At 37.4% G+C, this 19,908-nt stretch overlaps 1 protein-coding gene across 4 annotated transcripts in view; it reads right to left on the reverse strand.

The window, feature by feature from the left end:
- acss2 (acyl-CoA synthetase short chain family member 2) overlaps nt 1–19,908 on the reverse strand; it is a 117,318-nt gene that overhangs the window by 17,163 nt on the left and 80,247 nt on the right. For all 4 annotated transcript variants that reach the window (XM_039735991.1, XM_039735993.1, XM_039735990.1 and 1 more), the window contains 8 exons: nt 18,093–18,230; nt 16,296–16,466; nt 7,610–7,743; nt 6,723–6,855; nt 6,011–6,067; nt 5,323–5,403; nt 4,498–4,606; nt 2,199–2,267 (listed from right to left, as the gene is read on the reverse strand). In XM_039735991.1, coding sequence (XP_039591925.1) covers nt 2,199–2,267; nt 4,498–4,606; nt 5,323–5,403; nt 6,011–6,067; nt 6,723–6,855; nt 7,610–7,743; nt 16,296–16,466; nt 18,093–18,230 — 892 coding nt within the window. The remainder of the gene's footprint in view (nt 1–2,198; nt 2,268–4,497; nt 4,607–5,322; nt 5,404–6,010; nt 6,068–6,722; nt 6,856–7,609; nt 7,744–16,295; nt 16,467–18,092; nt 18,231–19,908) is intronic.

The raw sequence follows: 19,908 nt of genomic DNA on the forward strand, positions 1-19,908 counted from the left end.
GTATACTGGTAAAGCAGTCCTTAAAAATAGGTTTCAGTTGGCAAGCCTGTCTTAAGTCACTGTCGTCACCAGTGGACATGACCTCTAAGTAGTGGCCTTTTTTAAAAATTTAAGAACAAGTAGCCAAGCTGAGGTTTCAGAGCTCACGTGGCATTACAGAATGAGGGTCCTCGCAATACTAAAGGACTAGGAGAATTAACTTCTGTCTCTTGGAATCAAGAGGAACCATTGAAGAGGTTTAACACTAGAATCCCTGAAGCCTACGAAAAAAATATAATTCCGGGCCACCTTAAATTCCCTTGTCATCTCCTCATCAACATCTTTGTTTTGCAAATGTCTCAATCGGCACAAGCAGCCTGCTATCCCATCCCCAACACCAACATAGCTGAAGTTCTCCCAGCTCAAGTCTCTTTATCTGGATGCGAGGTGCCTGGAGTTGTATAGGGTAAATATATATCATTATTTGGAACACATGCATGTTATGTGTTTTCTGTGTCTACAATGATCTGGGTAAATGTAAGATGACAGGAAATGCAAGGCAAGAAATGTTGGACACATAACTAAAACAGAAATATTTTTCATGTTCTACTAATAATTGTCGAAATGCCAACGTGAGGTGTATAACGAGTGAAGACTGAAGTCCAAATATCAAATAAACACTTTAATGCGGCGTACAGGTATAACAAAGCAAGTGCACTGACACGTCTGCTTGGCTGGTGCAGCAGTAGGAGACGCTGTCTTATAATCAAGAGGTTGCAGGTTCGATTTTGGGGCTTTCCTGCATTTACCGTCTCGAGTAGTGAGCTGCTCTTATTGGTACTATTACAAAATAAAAACATACATTTGATTTGAGTCTGTAACAACCGGTGTATAGCAGACTGCTTGCGCTGACTGACACATTTGCAAAAATAAGAAACTGATAAAGAGGTGCGAAGAAATTCAAGGTGGCCCGGGATTATGATTTTTTTCATAGGCGTCCGGGATTCTAGTGTTAAAGATTCAGTTAGGATTCCCCCTGGAAATCAACCAGAGGAAGTGCACCACAGCATTGTCTTCATGGGGAAGACCTAGAGTTATACCTATGAAATGTTAGAAAGTTAGGATAAATTGAAGTTCATCATTGGCCATAGAGTGGGTTTGGCATGTTTAATGTCTAATGGTTGGTCACTGTAAATTTCTCCAAGCAGAGTGGATGGAAAATTAATTCTATTTCATAATGACTGAGCCAATGCAATTTATCTTTAAACCGTGGTCTTCACAATAAATCATCTTAGAATAGTAGCAGGAGATATACTGGTTGATCAGGTATACTGGATGAAATTCTTATTTTGGCATAGATTTTGAGAAAATCATTTTTACCTGTATACTAAAAATCAGCGACAAATTCCACACACATTTAAAAATAAAACACAAAAGGTGAATGTGAAAAGAAATGAGAAATGCGATTTTCTTTCTATATATTTCTATCTTAAATCTAACATTGTTGTGTATGGACTTGTATGTGAACTGCATTTAACAAGTGAGTCTCATTCATTAACAATATTACCCAGACGCTGTGCACTTCAACATAATTGCTGAATTGATGCAAATGAGAAGTCATGTCTTGTGCCGTGTTTGCCTGGTGCGTGTGGTGTGAGTGAAGAATAAGAGGTAAGCTGCATTCCAATAGGTTCAAGAGAGGTAAATACATGCAATGAAATCGTTTGATGAGCATTAATTATTTATCACCAATACATTTTTATTTGTTAAAAGTAAGTTTCAGTCAGAAAATGTGTATACAAATACACTATACAATTACCTACTGAAACCATTAGGAATTTTAGTTAAACAATACTATGAATTTATAGCCGTACTGCTCACCCTAATCTCACAGCACCATAAAAATGCAAAAACTTTAAAATAAAAAACAGAAATTATAGAAATTATATATGTAATCTTAGAAATAACAGATTACAAAAATATAAATTATAATCAAGAATGGGGGCAGAAACAATATTCAAATGGATGAGAATGATAGATAAAATATAAATTATTTCTTGATGAAAAAACTTTCCATTATTAAAAACAAAATTATACTTATAGCAAATAATGAAAATGTCTATGGCTGCATTATTTTGCAGCTAAATATCTCTTTACTCTCTTATTTATATGAAATAGCATTTTCAGTAAACCCTAAGGAAACACCAGTTTCTTCTTACCTGATACGTTTAGCATGTCATCAATTCTCCCTGTGATCCAGTAGTAACCATCTTTATCTCTCTTGCATCCTAATAAACAAAAAGTACAAACATTTTATACCCACCACAGGAAATACAGACTGAAAAATATATTCAAAATAAAAAAGGAAATTAGTTTGTGTCCAAGGTTACTGCAGAGTACTAGGCAATTTTGGGTGCTATAGGTTTTGTATGTTTATTAGTCTTTGTTTTGATAATGTGCAGATTTCTTTATCTGGTATTGGCACCATTATAATAAGCCTACCAATAAATAAAAGTAGATAAATGTTCAAGGTAGATATAGAAAATACCTAAGACAGTATTTTTGGCAGATAATAGATTTCTGATAAGTAAAAGATAAATAAAAGGTATTTTTTTAATGTGATCTGTATATTTTATCAAAAAACTTAGAATAACTGGACAAAAGGGGAAAAAATCCAATAAATCTGGCATAAATACTGTATATTGGTTTTGTCATTGAAGAAAGAGTCGAACGTGTAATATAACAAGTCTAAACTAATAAAACGTTCCTGCATCAGTCAAGGCACCCTTGATGTTTAAAGATCCAAACACCTATTGTATAAAATAATGTTAGTCAAATTATAAATATAAATATGTATTTTATTATAATATATTAATTTGTACGGCAAGAGAACCTAGCTGAGACAGTGTCTGCTAAGCCATTACCTATTGAAGCAAAAGAAGATGAAGAGGTTTTCCGGATTGACAAATTGGTCCAGTAACAGTCATTGTTACATTACACAAAGAAACAAATTCATCTTATGGAAGTAAAATAATGAAATAGTGCATAAGAATATGTTGTGAAGAGACCAAACACCCTAACATCCAGTAGCTTTTCAATGTGTATTCTCGTAATATTATCAAAGCATTACTGTGTTGCAATTTTAAGGTCCTTGGTGTCTAATAATCACCCACATTGGTAGTATTTTGGGTTTATTGCATTAATGGAGACTACAGAACCCCAGTTAAAGGAAAGCAATGTGAATTTTGCTCTGGTTGAGATGCAGTGAGCCTTCTTTTGTCAGACATTTTATGAATTATGGAAATGTGACAGTCCTGTCTACACATTTTTTAGACATTGAGAAACCTTGTGAAAATGCATTTCATATTTTAGTATTTTGTTGGTGCTACTGTTTGCTATTCATTCCTTGTATTTGCAGAGAGTGAACAGAGTTTGCATACTTTATAAATTAGTTAGTCAGTGTCCAACCCGCTATATCCTAGCACAGGGTCATGGGGCTGTGCTGGAGCCAATCCCTGCCAGCACAGGGCGCAAGGCAGGAACAAACCCTGGGCAGGGCGCCAGCTCACCTCAGGGCACACACACACCGGGCACACACACACCAAGCACACACTAGGGACAATTTAGGATCGCCAATGCACCTAACCTGCATGTCTCTGGACTGTGGGAGGAAACCAGAGCACCCGGAGGCAAACACTCGCAGACATGGGGAGAATATGCAAATTCCACAAAGGGAGGACCTGGGAAGCGAACCCAGGTCTCCTTACTGTGAGGCAGCAGCGCTACCACTGAGTCACCGTGCTGCCTTGATAAGTCAAATCTATTTAAAATAAACATGGGACACTGCCCAGCATGACTGGTTTGTTTTTTGTGCATACATAAGTGTAGCCAGGATTCAGACACTATCAATTTTTGGATACAAATTTGCTATTTGCAGATTATGCACTCTTATCCTATGTCTGTTGATCTAAAGCATCTTAAAGCTAAGTTTGACGTGGCTTGTAAGAGTCCACTTACATATTAAGGTCTGAATGTATGGCAGCTGCCTCACACAGAAGAGTTGAACCACAAAAACAATGGATCTTGTTTATAGGCAATGGTAACATCTTACTGGAGGGCAGCGGTAAAGCAGAAGCAACGTTTTGGTTTACCAGTCAGTCTACTGTTTATAAAGTTTATGAGCACTGGGGAATGGGGTGACTAAATGAAATGAGCTCAGAACTTAAACAATACAAGGACACCTGGTAAAAGAAACCCAACTAAACTCCTTGAAAATTGGAGATTTCAGTTGGATAAGTGACCTTCACTTGCCAGACTGAAAACAAGAAAAGACGAAGGAAATAGTAGAGGTTTGAAATGATTTCCTCCTTCTTCATTATTTCCAAAAGGCACCGCTCTACAATTAGACAATCAATTTATACTATGAAACTTTAAAAAGTAATATTAATCATAGGTAAAAAGCACAGACAAATTGCATGTGGCATTCCTTTTCAATGTCCATCTTCAGAATGAACTTACCATCTCCAGTAACATAATAACCTGGGAATTTCTTGAAGTATGTGGTCTCAAACCTCTCATGATTTCCATAGACTGTTCTCATCACTCCAGGCCAAGGCTGCTTAAACACCTGTGAGAAAGTTTAAGAAACTGATTCTCTTTAGTGCCATACATACCCAACAAGTGGTATTTGATTTTTTCACCCATGATCATTTTGATAATCAGATAAGAGCTGCAACTATTAAGTTACCATGAAACAATAAAACCCATACTCATACATAGCCATAAACAGTATGCCTATGTTTATATATACTATATATAACTATATATAGTTAGTTTCAAACAAGCTTTATAATTTAAAAGCTAAAAATGATCCATACCCGAAACCAAGGTTCAGGTTATAGTAAGGACAGAAATGTGATTTCTTTGCATCAGAAAAAAAATGATGCATCCAGGACATTAATTAGGCAAAGATGCAACCTTAAAAATAAAATAGTTTTTTTATTTTTAATTAATTTGCAAAAACATCAAGTAAACTTTTTTCACATTGTCATTATGGGGTGTTGTGTGTAGAATTCTGAGGAAAAAATGAATTTAATCCATTTTGGAATAAGGCTGTAACATAATAAAATGTGGAAAAAGTGATGCGCTGTCAATACTTTCCAGATGCACTGAATGTTCAAGAATGCCTAAAACATGTAAATATATTGAAAACTTAAGAATTCTTACAGTATATGCAAGGACAGCAAGAACAGTCTCATTATAGGAACTACAAATATCTGCCAAAAAACAGCATACTTCAAAGACATACTGTAAAACATAATCATATAATAGACATTACATTACCAGATAACCTTCTGCTTCCCCTTCTAACTCCTCTCCAGATTCATTCAGGATGGCAGGAATAACTCCAAAGAAAGGAAAGGTCTGTAAAACATTTCAGCATAATAGATAATTATTTTATTCACCACTGCCAATTAAATCAACATTAGTTTTAACTGATGTTTTTTCACACTAGAAGGAAACCATTTGTCCTCCAAAGGGAAAGACAGAAGAGGGAGGCCAAATGTGAAATTTTCTAAACACACCCATATATTCCTGGAGGCAAGAGAATGGAAATACTGACATAAGAAAGTTATTATGTGAAGAATTAGGTTAATTTAACCACTTAGTTAAAATGCTCCTGAAAAGTTTTTACCACCATATTCAGTGCCATGACTTTGTATGAAAGTCTGAAATCATTTGACCCCAAACAACAAACCTACAGTATAATGGAATTTGCCTCTGCTACGAATACTGTGTTCAAGAGTTGGCATGAAAAATACATTCCACAAATATTTATTATTTTGATATGAACTTTTTTTTTTTGGCAAGTCTGTGATTTTACTCTTCACACAGGAGTTAGTAGAATTCCAAATTTAAAAATAATTTACTGGTCAGAGTTTTGGTACTTTACATAACACAACAGGAAAACAGTTCAAAATGTTTAACTTTAGCAAGATGAAGAGATGCTTGTTAATTAAAAGAAACTCACCGCTGAACCTGGTTTCAAAGTTGTTGCAGCAGGAAGTGGAGTCATTACATGGCCACCCTAAAAATACAGAGAGCCTCTTTAGCATCATCTCATTACATGGATGTAGATGCTTTAAATAGTGTAGCTCCTTTAGGTGGGATGACAGTCAATAAAGTCTGAAATTTCAGAACCAATCAATACCTGATTTTTCATAGGACTGTAATTGTTTAAAATTCTTTACTAAGAATCATTTACAGTGATCAATCAATAAATCAATACTTTAATATACAACAATTATTATAACAAGTAATATTACAATGTTAGGGAGTTAAGGTTTCATGCTGTTTAATATAGGCAGTTTCACTGATTTTTCAGTACTTCTTCCCCCAAAGGCCACCACCATACTCATGAAGCATTACACTTGAAAAGTAAGGCATCTTTTTGGGCTAAATATAAAATAAGAAAATATGTTTAGAACTGTCACAGACAATCTAGTAAGTCATGAGGCACTAAAAGGCTATGTAAAGTTATTAACATAATATCTAATGGTTTTGACTAAGCTTGATGTTAATGGCTATGTGGAATAGCGGGAAATAAAATGAACAATACTACTGAAATTCTTTATTATAAACTTAATTAGTGCTATAAAAACTATTAGTGCTATAACCGCTGAAATGTTTTCTGTTTAGAAAATTTAGAATGCTATATGTTACTAGTCAGCTTTTTCACTCACAGTTTCAGTCTGCCAGAAAGTATCCACTACAGGGCACAGTTTTTCACCCACTACATTGTAGTACCACATCCAGGCCTCTGGGTTGATGGGTTCACCTACTGTCCCCAGGATCTTTAAAGATTTTCTTGTATACCTAAAATGTACATTTTTATTTTACATATTATATATATATATATATATATATATATATATATATATATATATATATATATACATAGATACATATTATGGTGACTGGCCCGGACACAGACAGGCAGACACGTCACCCAACACATGTTTACTGCTCATATTTACAGTACCACACAACCCCAAAGTCCTGGCCACAACATAATGCTTTTCCTTCTTCAGGCCGCCTCCTTGCCTCTCCACCAAGAACTTGTCTCTCAACCTCCCAACTCCAGCCCTCATATGAAGGGAGGCGGCCCCTTTTATAATGTGCTCCAAGTGTGTCCCAGCAATCTTCCACCGACACGCCCCAGTGTGGCAGAAGTGCCAGCTGCATCCCTGGAAGAACTCCACATGTTCCTGCTCCTCTTCCTCCCAGCACCTCCGTGTGTGGCGGAAGTGCGGAGGCGTAGGGCTCCAAAGGCATAAGGCATAGGGGTGCCCACTGGCAGTGACCACGGGCCCCTACAGAGTTGAGCTTCAAAGCTCTGTACCCGTGGCCCTCAAAGGTACCAGGGTGGTCGCCCCCGCGTCCTCCTGGCGGTCACCCCAGCCATTTCTGACAATATATATTCACAGTGCATCAAATATTTTTCCAGATTACAGCAAATTTCAATGGTGTAGTTCTGGTGACTGGGATGGAAAAGAACCTGGCTAAGACCAATTTTCCAGGGGACAAGCAAATATGGTTTGAAATAGCCGATTGCTATCACAGCTCTTACCGCTGAACAGGTTCCTCTCCAAACTTCATTAGCATTCGAATTGCAGTTGGAGCCGTGTAGAATTTTGTGACATTGTACTTGTCTACAATTTCCCAAAGTCTGCTTACATCAGGATAAGTAGGTAGTCCTTCAAACTGGGGAAGAAAAATCATAACTTTCAGAATGGTACCAACATTTATTTAAACTTTACACTCTTTTTTGAGTCATAAACAGATCAATTATAGTAGTAGAACCAAACAAATGCATATTTTGCATTACATTTACAAAATAATTGCAAAAATATATCTATATTATAAACTGTCAGCATCTGAAATGTACAGAGACAAAAATCAGATAGCATATTCAAACAAAATCCTATTATGGTTTATTTCTAATTGCATAGGGCAATCATAGAAAGGCTATTTGTAAGAATTCCTTTGAAAAGGAAAGGGATTCATAGAACACTCTGACTTAAATAGTGTAAATGTTAGAAGTGAAAGCAAAACAGGAAAAAAACAAATCAATAAAAGTGAAGCCCTGGCTTTCAAGTCTAGTCCTAAGAGATCCCCATTGCTGCAGGATTTCATACCAAACAATTTTGTAGTCGGTGTGTCGTTCGCACTTTTAATTGACATCCTGATTTAGTTATGTGGTTTTCAAATATTTATTTAAAAGAAATTAATATTTGTATATGTATATTAATATTTTCATATTTAATATTTGTATCCCTTGCATTAGCTTTCAATATGTATGTTTCTTTTTCCACTTTCTTTTTAGTTTACCTCTTCCTGCCCAATTAATTTTACATCCAAATACTGATGGTTAGCAATGAACAGGTCACTGCTATTAACAAATGTTTCTTACAAATAAACATACAAGTGAATATGGCACTTAAGTCATTGCTCCCCATTAGCATAGGTGTTGTCGGTATTTGGAAACAAATAAATTAAAATGAAAATGTGAAAAGAAACTTAAACATTTCAAGTTTTGGCAAAACTTTAAATATTTTAGTATTTCTGAGAATTAAAGAGTGAAAAAGGGCAGCTAACTAAAGAGTGAGATCAATTTAAACTAAGAACCAAGCACTGATTGGTTATTATTCAAGTTGGTTGGAATAAAATCTCATAACCATTGGGGGTGTTTCTCAGGACTGAACTTGAGTCAATGAGGACATGTAATGGGATCTCCATCTCCCAAACCCATTAGTAACTTTGCAGAAATGTATATATATTGTGACAGGGATGCCAGCAAGAAGGAAAGGAGGAGAGCGCATCTCAGAAGCACTACCAACCTCGGGACACTAGAGGGTAGCTCTCCTGGTCAGCTGTGGCACCACGAATTCCTGCAGGGCACGCTTGGACTTGGAGTTTGGCATAGCCCTGTTGGGGTCCATAGAGCACTACAATGGACTTCCATCACATCTGGGAATGAATAATTCTAAGCCACCTGGAGCAGTCCCACAAGGCAAAATAAAAGGAGCTGCCTCACTCCATTTGAGGAGCCAGGAAAAGAAGGACAAGCCTTATGAGAGAGGAGTGAAGGCAGAAAGACTATGGATTGGAAAGGAAAGAAGGACTGTGAATTGTTCTCTGTACTGCGCTGTGCTCTGAGAAGCAAAGAAAAGCGTTTCTCCACGGAAGAATAAAAGCTTGTTGTGTGCTGCAGTTGAGTCTCTGCCTGTCTGTGTTGGGTTAGGGCAGCTATATGAACCCCAGGCCTCACAATATATCTTAATATATTTGATACTTGAATAACAAATGCATTGCTTCTTCATTTCCAGGGACAGCGAGCTGCAAAATCTATTATACAAAACCATTTATTCATATCTACTTTGAATATCTGGGTTCATTTAGGCCTATGAAATGTTACAGAAAAGAAAGTATTTAATATGAAATATGCAGTTTGCAAGCAATAGCATATTACAATCACGTACCTCACGATATAACAAATGTGATCTGCTTCTCATGTGACAACGTACACAAGTTTTTGAAGGCCTACTTATATAGCATTTAGTGTTCGTAAACTGATAAATTCAAAGAGAAAGCTAGACACTAAATTCAAAAAGAAAGCTGGACACTTTAGCTCAGAATGCTTGTAGCATTTTACTGTAGTGTTTACAAGCTCACAAAGATGCTTTGTGACTGACCAAAATTAATCTTAAAAATCTGGCCTATCTGAACAAAAAAAAAGTGGCTTTAAAAATGAAAGAGAAGTAAAGACATCACAGTATTTTTTTTTACTTTTCATATAATCACTCATTACTTCAGAACTGAACCGCCATTCATGCATTTAATTTGCATACGAAGGTTTAACAATTCATTGTGAAAGTAAAGTGTTAGTGGTGTAAATATACCTCATGTCTTAACATTTTACATGCATATTTGTATACTAGCTGTAGATGATAATGTCTGCTGAACAAACAGGTATCACTAGCTAAGCGGAGGCAAGATGCACTCCAACATGTGGCAAGACGTACACCAACTCAAACAGAGGCTGGCGAGTGAATGAGGAAGGCCCAGCCCCCCTGCTCTTGGCCCACAGACACTCTCTTGGATTTGCATAAATGTATCGGTACAACAAACAAACTATGGTACTTAGCGCGATGAGAGAAGTCACAAAAATCAACCAGAAAGTTCAAACAAAATTTAGAAAACAAACAGATCTAAATCCGTTCAGTAATTCTCTCGTGAAAAGTGGACAGACATATAGACAGAACGTGCTTGGACCACAAAATTTTTAAAACCGTTTCATTGCGAGCATCTATGGGCCAAGGGTAACCTACATTCCAAATTTCAAGTCCCAAGTCCTCATGGTTCAGGAGATTTCATGATGAGTGAGTCAGTGATATTTGGCTTTAATATATATAGATACATAAACAGTATTTTAAATATAGAACATTATATCAATTATTGCTTTATATTCCTACTGCAAACATAACCACTCATCTAACAAGTACTAACTCAAAGCAAAATTAACACAATGTACCAAACTGAACATTCTTACAGTGAAGACTGCTGATATACTTGGAATCCATTTCCACAATTAAAACACATTTAAGTATGATGGGCGGAGCCTAGAGTTTCAGGTTAGATTAGGAGTAACAGATTTGACTATATAAAATCACCAGAAATGTCATTACAATGTTTATCGTATAAATTGAAGTAATAAACAAACAGCCTAACCCAGACACAGGGGATGTACAAACCAGTATGTTTCTTCGTACCGGTCACAAGCCTGGATAAATGGGGAGGGTTATGTCAGGAAGGGCACCCGGTGTAAAATTTTGCCAGATCATACATGGACAACAATACAAATTTCTATACTGGATTGGTCAAGACCCAGGTTAACAACAGCCGTCACCAGTACTTTAGCCAATATGATGCTGGTGGAAATTGGGCTACTGTTGGCCGAAGAAGGAGAAGAAGAGGGGGGAGATGTGTCTGGAGGCAGAAAGACAGGAGGAAGGTAAAGAGAGTGGAAGTGAGAGTAGGAAATTTAAACGTTGGCAGTATGACTGGTAAGGGAAGAGAGTTAGCCGATATGATGGAGAGAAGGAAGGTTGATATATTGTGCGTGCAAGAGAGTAAATGGAAGGAGAATAAGTCCAGGTGGATCGGAGTTGGATTCAACTTGTTCGATCATGGTGTGGATGGGAGGAGAAATGGGGTAGGGATTATTCTAAAGGAGCAGTATGTAAAGAGTGTTTTAGAGGTGAAGAGAGTGTCAGAGTAATGACTATAAAGCTGGAAACTGAAGGAGTGACGATGAATATTGTCAGTGCATATGCCCCGCAAGTTGGGTGTTCGATGGATGAGAAAGAAGATTTCTGGAGTGAGCTGGATGAGGTGATGGACAGTGTACTCAAGGGACAGAAAGTGGTGGTTGGAATGGATTTCAATGGACATGTTGGTGAAGGGAACAGAGGAAATAAGGAGGTGTGGTGTCAAAAAGAGGAATGAAGAAGGACAGAGGACAGTGGATTTTGCAAAAAGGATGGACATGGATGTGGTGAATACGTATTTAAGAAAAGGGAGGAGCATAGGGTGACGTGTAAGAGTGGAAGAAGATGCACACAGGTAGATTATATCCTATGCAAAAGAATTAATCTGAAGGAGATTAAAGTCTGCAAAGTGGTGGCAGGGGAAAGTGCAGTTAGGTAGCATAGGATGGTGGTCTGTAGGATGACATTGGAGATCAAGAAGAACAGGAGGAGAGGGAGGGCAGAGCAAAGGATCAAACGGTGGAAGTTCAAAAAGGAAGACTGCAACGTTGAGTTTAGGAATGAGGTAAGACAGGAACTGGGTGGCAGTGAAGAGTTACCAGACAGCTTGACAACTACAGCAGAAGTAGTAAGAGTGACAGCTAGAAGGGTGCTTGGCGTGACAACTGGACAGAGGAAGGAGCAAAAATAAAATGGTGGTGAAATGAGGAAGTACAGGAGAGTATACAGAGGAAGAGGATGACTAAGCAGAAGTGGGATGGTCAGAGAGATGCAGGAAGTAAACAAGAGTACAAAGAGATAAGTTGCAAGGTGAAGAGAGAGATGACAAAGGCTAAAGAAAAGGCGTACGATGAGTTGTACGAGTGGCTGGACATTAGGGAGGGAGAAAAGGACCTGTACCGATTGGCTAGACAGAGGGACCAAGCTGGGAAAGATGAGCAGCAGGTTAGGGTGATAAAGGATAAAGATGGAAACATACTCACAAGTGAGGAGGGTGTGTTGAGCAGATGGAAAGAGTATTTTGAGAGGCTGATGAATGAAGAGAATGAGAGAGAGAGAGAAGGTTGGATGATGTGGAGATAGTAAACCAGGAAGTGCAACGGATTAGCAAGGAGGAAGTAAGGATGTGGTGAGAGAGGACATGCATGTGATGGGTGTAACAGAGCAAGATGCAGAAGAGAGGAAGATATGGAAGAAGATGGTCCACTGTGGCAACCCCTAACAGATGCAGGAAAAAGATGAAGAAGAAAGAAGTACAGAGAGGAAGAAGCAAGCCGTGGATTAAGAGTATGATACTAGAAGGTGGAATGCTTACAGACACATGTATGAAAATGCAAAAATAAATAGTCTGTTTTCTGTGCTCAAAGCTGACATACAGTGCACCCGGAAAGTATTCACAGCGCATCACTTTTTCCACATTTTCTTATGTTACAGCCTTATTCCAAAATGTATTAAATTAATTTTTTTCCTCAGAATTCTACACACAACTCCCCATAATGACAACTTGAAAAAAGTGTACTTGAGGTTTTTGCAAATTTATTAAAAATAAAAAAACTGAGAAATCACATGTACATAAGTATTCACAGCCATTGCTCAATACTTTGTCGATGCACCTTTGGCAGCAATTACAGCCTCAAGTCTTTTTGAATATGATGCCACAAGCTTGACACACCTATCCTTGGCCAGTTTCGCCCATTCCTCTTTGCAGCACCTCTCAGGCTCCATCAGGTTGGATGGGAAGCGTTGGTGCACAGCCATTTTAAGATCTCTCCAGAGACGTTCAATCGGATTCAAGTCTGGGCTCTGGCTGGGCCCCTCAAGGACATTCACAGAGTTGTCCTGAAGCCACTCCTTTGATATCTTGGCTGTGTGCTTAGTCGTTGTCCTGCTGAAAGATGAACCGTCGCCCCAGTCTGAGGTCAAGAGCGCTCTGGAGCAGGTTTTCATCCAGAATGTCTCTGTACATTGCTGCAGTCATCTTTCGCTTTATCCTGACTAGTCTCCCAGTTCCTGCCACTGAAAAACATCCCCACAGCATGATGCTGCCACCACCATGCTTCACTGTATGGATGGCATTGGCTTGGTGAAGAGCGGTGCCTGGTTTCCTCCAAACGTGACGCCTGGCATTCACACCAAAGAGTTCAATCTTTGTCTCATCAGACCAGAGAATTTTGCTTCTTATGGTCCGAGAGTCCTTCAGGTGCCTTTTGGGAAACTCCAGGTGGGCTGCCATGTGCCTTTTACTAAAGAGTGTCTTCCGTCTGGCCACTCTACCATACAGACCTGATTGGTGGATTGCTGCATAGATGGTTGTCCTTCTGGAAGGTTCTCCTCTCTCCACAGAGGACCATCGGGTTCTTGGTCACCTCCCTGACTAAGGCCCTTCTCCCCCGATCGCTCAGTTTAGATGGCCGGCCAGCTCTAGGAAGAGTCCTGGTGGTTTTGAACTTCTTCCACTTACGGATGATGGAGGCCACTGTGCTCATTGGGACCTTCAAAGCAGCAGAAATTTGTCTACAGACAATTCCTTTGACTTCATGCTTGGTTTGTGCTCTGACATGAACTGTCAACTGTGGGACCATATATAGACACGTGTGTGCCTTTCCAAATCATGTCCAATTAACTGAATTTACCACAGGTGGACTCCAATTAAGCTGCAGAAACATCTCAAGGATGATCAGGGGAAACAGGAAGCACCTGAGCTCAATTTTGAGCTTCATGGCAAAGGCTGTTAATACTTCTGTACATGTGCTTTCTCAATTTTTTTATTTTTAATATATTTGCAAAAATCTCAAGTAAACTTTTTTCACATTGTCATTATGGGGTGTTGTGTGTAGAATTCTGAAGAAAAAAATGAATTTAATCCATTTTGGAATAAGGCTGTAACATAAGAAAACGTGGAAAAAGTGATGCGCTGTGAATACTTTCTGGATGTACTGTACATCCAAGAATGCACTTAAGCAGTTACAGAAAGAAATGATGCCAATGTTTAAGAAAAAATAACCATGTGAGTGCAAATCTGTTACTAACCACTGTGTCTGTATGTGATTTAGTATTTGCAGCAGCATTGCTTATAAATAAGATTATCTGATCACACATGGTATACACAAATATATCATCCGAGTATTCATGTGGCACCAGTTGATGATTTGACTCAGTAATAATCACAACGGTTTAACGATACATGCATGCTCAACGATGATTTCATGGAACACTGACAACTCTGCCACTATAGAAGACACTTGGCACAATTTTGAGCAGAGTATGAAGTGTTATCATGGCATAAAATAACTGATGAATAAATAGAATTGCAGAAACAAAAGTAGGATATCATGCAGCCTGAAGGTATGGCAAGGCAACAGAAATTTGGCATATTAGGGGTGTGTGCATAGGAAATGTCAAATCTGTACCCACGAAAGCCACTGTGAAAACGCAAGTGAACAGAAAGCATATTTTACTTCAAGTAAAGAGTAAAAAGAATCTGTGATAAAACATAATGGCTCCAGATTTCCTTTGTTGTCACGAACATACCTCAGAAATGCAAAAGTCAAGTTTTCCTAAATCAAAATATTTGCCAGTTCAAAGTGGATATATAATATTTGGTTAGTTTTAAGACTTTTATTTTCAAGTTTGGTCCCCAGCCCCAGCCAATTCACCTCCATTTTCAAGTGCAACAACAGGTTAGATATTTTTTAAATATAAAAAAAAATGATTCACTTTAGAAGAAACAAATCTTCCCCAAGAAGAAATCACAGAGGAGAGAATGTTCTAGGTTTTTACTGTAGTTTGATATTATTTATAATAGTATTTTTTTCCTTTTGTTTAGTGTATATGAATATAAATTTTTCATTTCAAAGTCACCTTATTTGGACTGTTGTGAATTCTCTGTTGCTACTCTGAGAAATGTCATAAAAATAATATAGCCATCAAGTATTGAAGTGAAACAGAATGGCATGCCAAAGCAAATACGCATAGCATCTTCCATTTTGCTCCATTATAATGGTTTTGTGTCATTTTGTTTTGAGATATTTGCCGACTAAAAAGGTTTGCCAGGGCATATAACCGATATAGATAACCATATAGATTCAATTGTGGAAAAATAAATCTATAGAGATCTTAGTCTGTGGGCATCTGGTTAAAAAGTCTCTCTGAATATCCAGGTAGCAGATGAAAAGTGGCCATTGAACTGACTTAGAAGCGCTCTCCAAATCCCAAAACGAGCAACCTACCTGTATTAGTTGCATATTCCTGTGCATCAAGAGATAGAGATACAGTACATGTGGCATGTTTATTATAGATTTGCAACCCATTCAGGAACCCTGAGGAAGGCGAGCTGATTAGAATTCTCAAAAACATTATCCCAGTTTTCTCCATGTGAAAATGTGGAATGTTTACGTTCCAGAGAACAGTGCATCCATCTGCACTGCAGGAGACAGTTGGCTCCTTCCTGTTCCTAACTTTAATGGTCTCTGCCAACCTGCTTTCACAATAATCATGTGGGGAATCAGAGGGCATTTAAACTGGTACAAGGAAAAACACACGGATTTTGTGTGCTATCTTGTATGTTGTGTAGCTGTTTAAAATGATGTATAGGTATATTGCATTTGTGCTGGCTTGTACCCTAATTGAATCTTTTGATTAATAGATTAAATGAGAGGTAACAAATCAAAGAAATATGAAAAGTAAAATGGAACTTTGTTTAAAGCAAAATGTTTTCTGCTGAAAAATATCTTTTATTAAACTAGTGAAAAACTGACTTAGAGATGAGTACCAGTCAGTTTAATTCTTTATTTAACTCCAACAGGCACATATGAATAAAATAAAGCTTTCCCAAACTATCCTCATTTAGAAAATATTTTGTCTTTCATTCTTTCTAATTGCCACTTGAAGTCACAGTGCAAAGAAGCAAAGTTGGTACCAGTAGCAAGCTCTACTTTACTGCTGAAGTTTGCTTCATCACCAATCTTTCTGTTCCATCATACTCACCAACACACTAGTTGCACCATTAGCCAAAGGGCCATAAGTGATATAAGAATGTCCGGTAATCCAGCCAATATCGGCAGTGCACCAGTACACATCATCAGGCTGATAATCAAACACATATTTAAATGTAGCAGCAGTGTATAGAAGATACCCACCAATGGTGTGCAGGACACCCTAGAAAAGATAAAGTTAAAAACTTATTTAAAAAAATGTAATTTTTCCTTTATATATTATCCCAAAGAACTTAAAAAATTTGATCATAATTTCAGAATGTTACAAACCACATAAATATAATGTAGGTGGAATACAACAAAAGTGAAAACAGTTTTTACCCTCTGGGTAATGAAGCTGTCCCATCCAGTCACAGCATAAGTAATCAATCCCTTAACTCTGCATTATACAGTACATTACAAATTAGTCAACAACATTAACTGAAAAGCAGGAAGCAACTTTGGATGGGACGAATTGCAAGGCACACTTACACATGAACACACACTCATACCAAGTTCATTTAGTTTGCCTAACTAATCTCGTGCGATTACACAGGCTTAAATCTGTCAACAATTATTCTGTGGTTATGCAATTTAAAAAAAAAAAGAGATATACCTACTGTCTTACCACATGCAACACATCTGACTTGCATGTTTCTCATGAATTTATACATTTTCAAGGGTTGCAAATTTGTTAAAAAACAGACACACACACATTTGCTAACAGAAGGCTATGGACCTATAAGGAATCACACTTCATAAATGCGCACCAAACTCGAACAAGAAGGAATTCACTATTACTACTCAACTACTGATGCTAATTAGTGAATTACTACAATGTTGTGCTCTTACACATACCACTTGAGACTGGAGTTGGACTCCTAGGATGAAAGGAGATCTAGAATAGAAGCACCTGGGTACTCCTAATGTTGTGATGTGATATTTTGCATACAAGTTGATAAATATTTTGTGTCTTTATTTGTAACTTAGGCAAAACTAAGGTAGGAAAGTAAATTTTACGACACAGTTGGGGGAAGTGCTTGAAACAAATGTTTCTCTGCTAAAGTTTCTCTCTCAAACCCTCGTAGGAAAGCCAGGCTGCCCAACGGCCAAGCTTTACCTTAACATATAGTTTTGGGGGCAGGTGTGAAGATGTTCTATCACCCCATTGGTCTGAAGTATGGCTGTTTGGAACTGGCTTGTATCGGAAGCCTTTAAGTACCATGATGCCCTATTGGCTGTAGGGGTTGGACAGAAAAATCTATAAACTTGCCAATATTCAAATGAACTTTGCATATTGTTATTATTTATGAATATTACCAATAATACTGTACATTGTTTAAATTATAACTTAACGCCTGCTTGTCTTTTACTACACCTAATTGCCTGAAGTTATAGATGTAGAAGGGAAGGTGGGGAGAAGTTATATGGTATAATACCTTATAAACAGTGGTAAGTCTGAGATTTGAGGCATTCTGACAAAGGCTACATATTAATAATACAAAAGGGCAAAGTAGGGCAGTATATTACTCTACACCTAGCTAATAAACGTTATACTGGCAGAAAGCATATGGAGGTATCTGGCTGCCAGGACCCCTATGTAACTTAGTTGGCTAGAATCATTGTAAGGATTTTGTTTCAAATCTGTTGTGGCAGTGAACTTAATATATGTGACCCATCTCTGTGTTATAGCTGTTCATCACAGTAAACAATTTTATGTTTAGAAGTGTGTTTCCCCGGATTACTTTTATCAAATAAATACTGACTCTATGACAGAAACATATTAAAGTAAACTTTAAGTAGGGCTTACCTTGGGCTTTCCAGTGGAGCCACTGGTATATAGAATAAAGAGAGGATCTTCAGAGTCACACCACTCTGGTTCACATTCTTCTGGTGCATCCGCTACCAACTTGTGCCAGCAAAGATCAACATCTGGATTCCAAGGCATCTGAAATAAAGTGTTAAATCATATACATTACATGGTGCATTGTCACTAACTCTATAAGCATATTCAGCTTAAAACAAAAAGCTTCCTTAAATACAAAAAATATACAGGGTGTCCACAAAGTCTCTTTACAATTTCAAAAAATTACTAAAAAGGCAATTGATGAGATATGTTAATCAAATTTGTCCTATGTACACACTCATTATCTAAGTTTGTAATCACATTGCATTTGTGTATTCAGGTACTCTATTGATGAAAGAGAGGCTGTTGAATAAACCCCTAAAAAAATGGCTACTCCTCAAGAAAAGACACAATGTGTTTTGTGGTTTGTTGAAATAAAATCGGAATAAAAAGGGAAGGCCCAATTCCCTGAGGCAAAAGAAAACTTCAATATCTATTCCTCATTTTGTAATAATTTCCACTGATATGTCTATTCATTTGTTTTTTATAATAAAATCTTGAAATTGTAAAGAGACTTTGTGGACACCCTGTATAATGAAACTTGAGGATCATCTTCCTGATAAACATGTTAGAAACATTTATATCATATGAAGAATGGCGCGTTATTAATTTTCTAACTTCTTTCAAGAGAACAAATAAAATCTAAATATACACAAGATTATATACTGTGAAATACAGAGTGGTTTCTTGTATACAGTCATTGATCAAAAAATAATCCATAATCAAAATACCCTGAAAGTATAGAGTCTTGAAATATACTGACCAGATAAATCATCATTCATTTTGACCAAACAAACAGTACAAATAAAGATAAACACTAATATAAAAATTTAAAACTTGTGAGTTGTTAGTATTTAGTTAGTTGGTTATTAGGAAATTAGTCTCAGCATGAATGCCAATCCAAGTTAACTGCAAGTGTTCTTCAATTTAAGAATATGTTTTTAAAAGGTAACAAAACACTAAACTTGATAAAGATCACTGAGCCTGCTAATCTGTTCTACTATGGTGTTGATAGTGCTAGTAGTAACAGTATTGTAGCAATGGATTATTCAAATAATTGAAAGTATTTTATTACTACAAGGTGGTCAAAACCAAAACAGGTTTAGTTTTATTTTAGGGTAATACAAGAACTGATATCAGGGTCAATGTACCATGTAAAGGGACAGCCATCTGCACTCTTAGATATCTTTTTTATATCTGGACTAGCCAGAAGAGAGTGGATATGCAGTACCTGCATTTGAAGAAGTAAGAATACCCCAAAATTTTTTTTTTTATTCTTTTTTAATTTAAATGGAAAATTTAAGATTTGGTCTTCATTTAAACAGTAATCTTTAGATAAAGGTAATGTAACTGAAAAAAATAAAGAAAAATTGAACTTGCAATATGAATTCATAGGCGCAGCCAGGGTGTTGAGGGGGTCCAGTTTGGTGGACTCAGGATTGGGTCATTGCTTTTTGCAGATGATGTTGTCCTGTTTGCTTCATCAGGCCGCGATCTTCAGCTCTCTCTGAATCGGTTCGCAGCTGAGTGTGAAGCGGCTGGGATGGGAATAAGCACCTCCAAATCCGAGACCATGGTCCTCAGCCGTAAAAGGGTGGAGTGCCCTCTCAGGGTTGACAGCGAGATCCTGCCCCAAGTGGAGGAGTTCAAGTATCTCGGGTCTTGTTCACGAGTGAGGGAAGAATGGAGTGCAAGATCAACAGGCAGATCGGTGTGGCAT

Source organism: Polypterus senegalus, chromosome 14 (genome assembly GCF_016835505.1).
Source record: "Polypterus senegalus isolate Bchr_013 chromosome 14, ASM1683550v1, whole genome shotgun sequence".
In the NCBI taxonomy this organism is placed as follows: domain Eukaryota; kingdom Metazoa; phylum Chordata; class Cladistia; order Polypteriformes; family Polypteridae; genus Polypterus; species Polypterus senegalus.